We start from the raw sequence: 6602 nt of genomic DNA on the forward strand, positions 1-6602 counted from the left end.
TAAGTTGAAGTATTTAAATCAAAAAGTTTTTTTATCCCACATTGAAAAAATAACTTTTTTCTTGGGAATATAGATTATATATACTAATAGATTTCAAATCCCACATTGAAAGAACATAACTTTTTTTTCTTGGGAACATAGAATATATATACTAATGGGTTTCAAATCTCACATTGAAAAAACATAACTTTTTCCTTAGGAACATATAGTATATATACAAAAGGGCTTCAAGTCCCACATTGAAAAGATAACATGCTATCCCTTTAAGTTGAAGTATTTAAACAAAAATTATTTTTTTATCTCATATTGAAAAAACATAACTTTTTTTTTAGGAACATATAATATATATATATATATCAATGGGTTTCAAATCCCACATTTGAAAAAAAAACAAACACTAGGTCTCGCCCGGGTCATGAGTTGACCTGCTGGGTCGATTGGATTTTACCGGGTTGTTGCTTCGACCGGTCTTTTATTAAACTCGAATCGGTCTAGCCACCGGGTTGACTAGATCCCGGGTCGACCCGCCAGGCCGGATTTAATAACCAAGTATAAAAGACAAATCTGACCCCATTTAGTTAGACAATGATCAATGTGTCCCAATAAAAAACACTATTTTATCCCTTAGTGATAATTAAATGGAAGGTTTCTTTAAAAGTAAAGTGAGGTTTTCATCGTGGACCATGGATTGCTTCAATATTTTACCCACATAATTTAGAGTTTTCTGTAATGTAATACATAATGAGTACATTCAAGCACCTTTTTTTTTTTTTTTCCCCAAGTGCTATAAAGAGAAATAAATTATGATGATCCCCATCAAGCACTAGCCATTGGCTCAGGTAGTGTGGGGCAGAGAGAAGGCTTTAGACGGTGGAAGGGTCCCCCATATCCCCACCTAAAACCCGCCTTCTCATGCAGAAAAAATTATGGCTCATCAATATTCAATAGTCACAGGCAGGGGCAGGGCTCCACCGCAAAATTGTGGCCAATTTTTTGTTCTTCTTCCATTCTCTCTCTCTCTCTCTCTCCCCCTATTTTTTTTTCTTTAAACGATGTGTCACGCGCAATGGTAAATGCGTGTGGTACCCACTTGTTGTTTTAGAGTCAAAAGCTTAAACCCCAATCGCCGACATCTCACGTGGGCGCTCATCACGGATCCTCTCTCTTTTGTTTCGTGGTTACCTCATATTAGTCCTCAATGTTTAACTCTTATCTCAATTAGGTCCCCAACTAAATTTTAAACAAACGAGTCCCGATTTATCCCATTGGATCCTTCTTGAATCAACGTGACTAAGATTTTCCTGAATTGAATCCCCCGACTCTAGGTTTTAGACGATATTAGGTTTATTTTTATGGTGGATGGACCAAATTGAGGATACTAATAAATGTGATTGGGACCCAATTGATGAAAAATATAGTTTAGAGACTCAATTGAGAATAGGGTTATAGATAGGACCCAAATCTAAGGTTTCCCTTTTGTTTTTCCAGTATAGATTTCACTAGAGACAAGTCATTGGATAAATTTTCTGCTTAAACAGAACCCTCATTGGATATTCTTGTAATGGATTAATGGATGCAAGGAAACTTCCTCTTCCACTTCAAAAGACTCTTCAATCATGGGCAACCGGTACTTGACCTGTGCAATTCTTTCTGGGCAGAAGCTATATGACAGATGCAACCTGTCGAGCGCATGACTTGTTGGTTCAATACAGAGAGATATGGAACTATAAGAGAACATGTCGGCATTAGTAACACCTTCCTGAAATTCAGTAAGGTTTTTTCTTAGGTAGGTTTGGTCAGTCATGTCCGAGTTTAATGGGCACTATCCAGTTTGAATTCCTTCTGAACCTTCACCTAGCTGGATTCAAGTACTGCGTCAAGCAAGCTATGAGCAAATGCAAGCGTTGTCTTTTATTATTTTTGTTAGTGAAATGTTTTAAAGCATTGACTAGCGTTGTTATTGTTGTTAGTGAAATATTTTAAAGCATCGAGGACCAGCGTGATTGTTTTGAGATGAAAGACAGTGAAAACAGAGAAAATATAACTCCAATTGATCATTACTAGTAATTAAAAAAAAGTACTAAACAACAAAGAAAAAAACAAAAATTGACAATTCAAGCGGAAAAAGAAAAGAAAAAAAGATCAAAGCTGGTGAGCGCAATTAGAGGATGGTTTTGGTATGATCTCCTTTCAAATCACAACAAAACTTACTTTTTGCATGAAAAGAAAAGAAAAGAAATGATTTAATCTTTGGTTTAAAGAGATTATGATTAGAACGCGTGAACGCGTGAAATCCGCCGAATATGTATGAGCTCAGTTTAATGCAAGGGAAAGAAATAAACACCGAGTGGTGTAGCTCTGTTTCGCGGGCTGTCCTTATTTAAAGCCTGACCTCGCCAATCCACTTCTATCAGATTATTATTGTCACCACCTAAGAACAACTGTCATCCCTCTCAAATCCAGTAACTAGTAATGTTCCTTTCTCAATCTTTTACTTGTAGCCCATGAGAGTGAAGTATTATGTCTCATTTTATTTTTGTTTATAGCTGACTTTGGTGGCTTTGGTTCACTTGCATGGCGTTTTTTATTTTTGCAGATCCAATGGGAAATGCTGTCTTGCTTCACTTGTTATGTGGAGTTTTGGCTGTTTTGAGTGCTTCTTTAGTGAATGCAGATGACCCTTATAGGTATTATACATGGACTGTCACTTATGGGACTGTTAAACTTCTTGATGTGCCCCAACAGGTTGGTAACTCATGCTGCTGCTGCTGCTCTGTTATACTGTTTGTGATAATTTTGGATTTAGGTTTTTCTTAAAATGGAAGGTTCTGTGTTTCTGGGTTTTGTCCATGCAGGTTATCCTTATCAATGGCCAGTTTCCTGGTCCTAGGCTTGATGTGGTCACTAATGACAACATTATCCTCAACCTCTTTAACAAGCTGGATCAGCCTTTCCTGTTGACATGGTGGGTGGTTTTTCTCTTGTCACTGCATTTCTTGAATGAATCGTCTCTTGGGTTAACTACTACTCTTTCTTCTTTCTTTTCATTTTTTGATATGTTCCACTTTGGAGGCATAAATTGTATCTGCATTGCTCTTGGATTTTTGATAGTGAAAGCATTGCATACTGAGAAATTGTTTTGTAACAACTAGGAATGGAATTAAACAAAGGAAGAACTCATGGCAAGATGGAGTGCTGGGAACCAATTGTCCCATCCCTCCCAACTCTAACTACACTTACAAATTCCAAACCAAGGATCAAATTGGTTCCTTCACATACTTCCCATCAACTCTGTTGCACAGAGCTGCTGGAGGATATGGGGCAATCAATATCTATGAGAGACCGAGGATCCCAATTCCTTTTCCTGTACCTGATGGCGATTTCACTCTACTTATTGGTGATTGGTACAAGACCAGCCACAAGGTAAGCAACATTTACTTTTCTTTTACTTTGAAGGTGTTCTCTTTTCTTTTCTTTACTATCTAGATACGTTCTGTATTTCTTCAAAAATTCCAGTACTGATATTTTGTTCAGTACCAAGACATTCCCATTGACACGCTTTAGCAAGCATATAGGCAAATGCTGAAACATACATGTTTTATGATGTTTGAGTTGTGTTATTTGGGTGTATTTTTTGTTTTTATTTGCTTCCAAACCATTAGCCTATTGCCCAGAACAGCAACTGGGTGATGAGAGCCTGTGATCATGAATTTTACTCTAATTTTCTCTGAGATTAACCGAAAAGGACTGAATTCTTTTCTTTCTTGCTTTGGGAAATATGCCTCCCCTTGGTGGATGTGATATCACTCGAGATTTATTGTCGTTTACAAGCTGCTATGTTTTGGTTTCCTTTTCCTTTGGAACACAACTTATTGAACCATGAGTTTTCTGAAAATCATGTCAATTAGGTGGAATCTTGATCATTATATGGCTGGAAATGATTCATTGCAGGGCCAAGTTAGTTCTACACGTTTCCTGGACCAAGTTTCCTGTGCAAATGTCATAGCTTCTTTTGGAAGTCTGTCTTCCTGTCTTGGCACCACCGTCCATGTTAATCAGTTTTTATTTTACAGACCTTACAGGCATACTTGGACTCAGGCAAAACTCTTCCCTTTCCTGACGGACTACTTATAAATGGCCAAACTTATTCTACCATCAGTGGTGATCAAGGTCATACATTGCACTATAATTTTCTTGGTTCCTTTCATGATATTCAACATTTAAACCTTTCTAATCATACTCTTTCACAGTTATTTTTACCAACAATATTTGCCTTTTATCTTCAGGTAAAACCTATATGTTCAGGATTTCAAATGTGGGGATGTCAACCTCATTAAACTTCAGAATTCAGGGCCACAGCATGAAGTTAGTTGAGGTTGAAGGATCTCACACTGTTCAGAACATATATGACTCGCTTGACGTGCATGTTGGTCAATCCGTTGCTGTCTTGGTAACCTTAAACCAGGCTCCAAAGGATTACTACATCATTGCATCTACACGTTTTAATAGGAAGATTCTAACAACAGCAGCAGTTTTACACTACTCAAACTCTCGGACGCCAGCCTCTGGACCTTTGCCAGCGGCTCCGTCTTACGGATATCATGGGTCCATGATGCAAGCACGAACTTACAAGTATATAAAACTTTAGAAAATTTGAGCTTGTTTTCCATCTGCACAAGTTGAGTTGATTCATTTGATATTCGAGTAGAATGATTGTTTCTCACCATTTCATTGTTGTTTTTCTTGCAGGTGGAATTTGACAGCGAGTGCTGCCAGGCCAAATCCTCAGGGCTCATATCACTATGGAAAGATTACACCAACAAAGACCATTGAATTGGCTAATTCAGCTCCTTTAATAAATGGAAAGCAGCGCTATGCAGTTAACAGGGTATCCTATATTAATTCAGATACCCCACTGAAGCTGGCTGACTACTTTGGCATCCCCGGAGTCTTTAGTGTGGATTCCATCGAAAGCTCTCCTTCTGGTGGTGCTGCATTCTTGTCTACCTCTGTTATGTCTGCCAACCTCCATGATTTTCTTGAAGTTGTTTTTCAAAATGATGAAAAAACTATGCAATCTTGGCATCTTGACGGCTATGACTTCTGGGTTATTGGGTAACTACGAAACATTTTGTTATATATACTTTTTGCACAATGAGGAGACTCTAATCCTTACTTTACCACATATACAGTTATGGTAATGGCCAGTGGACTTCGGCCAAGAGAAGCATGTACAATCTAGTTGATGCTCTTACCAGACACACTGTTCAGGTAAAATAAATAGATGTTCTCATTAGATTGTTTTCCTGGATCAGTATGGCAGATGACAGATAGCTCGCCTACTAATTGCATGTGATAAAATACTAAAATTCATTAGTTTCATGTGGCAAGACACAAACCTGTTCTTCACTCGTGTAAAAGGAGAAAAAAATGGTAAAAGATTCATTGCCAGAAACATTTGCTTTATTCTCAGTTCCAAAACCATCTTTTCCTTGTAACCGACTAATTGTTGTATGATTACCCTTAAGTTTTTCCAAAAACTGTAGTGTTTGCTAAGCTATTTGTGGTTTGCCATAACTCAGAATTTCCATACTTAAAGAACAACTCTGTTTATGAAACTGGTTACTGTTCTTTTCTCGGTTCATCGTCTTATACTTTAAGTCGATGTTTTTTTGCATACCATCCTATTACTCGTGCTTCATGAATTCAGTCTACGTGGTTGAGTATGCACAACTTAGGAAGCTAAGCAATTTCATTCTATCATTTTCTGCAGCTCAAATTCGTATAATATCATTATAAACAAGAAATGCAATGATCAAGCATGCCTATTATCAAAATTGTTTCAGTTGTTTACTTTTGTTTTCATTTTCTTGATGAGCTTTCACCTACTTGCAGGTGTACCCAAAATCATGGACTGCTATTTACGTCTCATTAGATAACCAGGGTATGTGGAACATGAGGTCAGCAATATGGGAAAGGCAGTATCTTGGGCAACAATTCTATCTCAGAGTCTGGACTCAAGTCCACAGCCTTGCAAATGAATATGACATTCCTTCTAATGCTCTACGCTGTGGCAAAGCCATCGGAATACACTCTTAGTTTCACCAACTATTAAATCGCAGTCTGTTTTCTTGGTCATGAGAGTTTGACTAGCAAGGGAAAACAACGCAGAGGAACAGAAACCATGGGCATATTTAATTGATTATTGACTTTGTTATGTATATCTAGAAGGAAACAAACTCCGATTTTGGTTGCAATTTATGGTCTTTGTCAGCTTTAAAAGCCTGGAATTCTGCTCATCTTAGTATTTCTTTCAGATGGCTAACAAAAGAAATTTAAAATTAGAGCTAAACAAATTGAATACATGTCGAAGGTCTGTGTTGGTGTTTACTCACATCAAATTGTCTTGGCTTAATAGGAATGCTTGTTCATTTTGCTCTTATTATGCAAACTCTAGCAACAGCTAGCATAAAGAGTTGCATAACGTGATGTGAGAGCAAGTGAGAATGTGCATGATGAGATTAGGATGATGAAAGGTTGTAAAATCACCACACCACATCTATGGTTTTCTAGTTTTATGCATACTAGAGTTCTGTCATAGA

The 6602-nt window shown here is 37.5% G+C and overlaps 1 protein-coding gene across 1 annotated transcript; it reads left to right on the forward strand.

Moving 5' to 3' along the window:
* The first annotated feature begins 2328 nt into the window (after positions 1 to 2328).
* LOC133673552 (L-ascorbate oxidase homolog) lies at positions 2329 to 6282 on the forward strand. Its single transcript, XM_062094420.1, has 9 exons — positions 2329 to 2469; positions 2597 to 2745; positions 2856 to 2965; positions 3153 to 3423; positions 4074 to 4170; positions 4287 to 4632; positions 4750 to 5115; positions 5193 to 5271; positions 5896 to 6282. Exons 2-9 carry the CDS (start codon positions 2602 to 2604, stop codon positions 6097 to 6099), a joined length of 1617 nt encoding a protein of 538 aa, XP_061950404.1. The 5' UTR covers positions 2329 to 2469; positions 2597 to 2601; the 3' UTR covers positions 6100 to 6282.
* The last annotated feature ends 320 nt before the right edge of the window (positions 6283 to 6602 follow it).

This window comes from Populus nigra, chromosome 14 (assembly GCF_951802175.1).
Source record: "Populus nigra chromosome 14, ddPopNigr1.1, whole genome shotgun sequence".
In the NCBI taxonomy this organism is placed as follows: domain Eukaryota; kingdom Viridiplantae; phylum Streptophyta; class Magnoliopsida; order Malpighiales; family Salicaceae; genus Populus; species Populus nigra.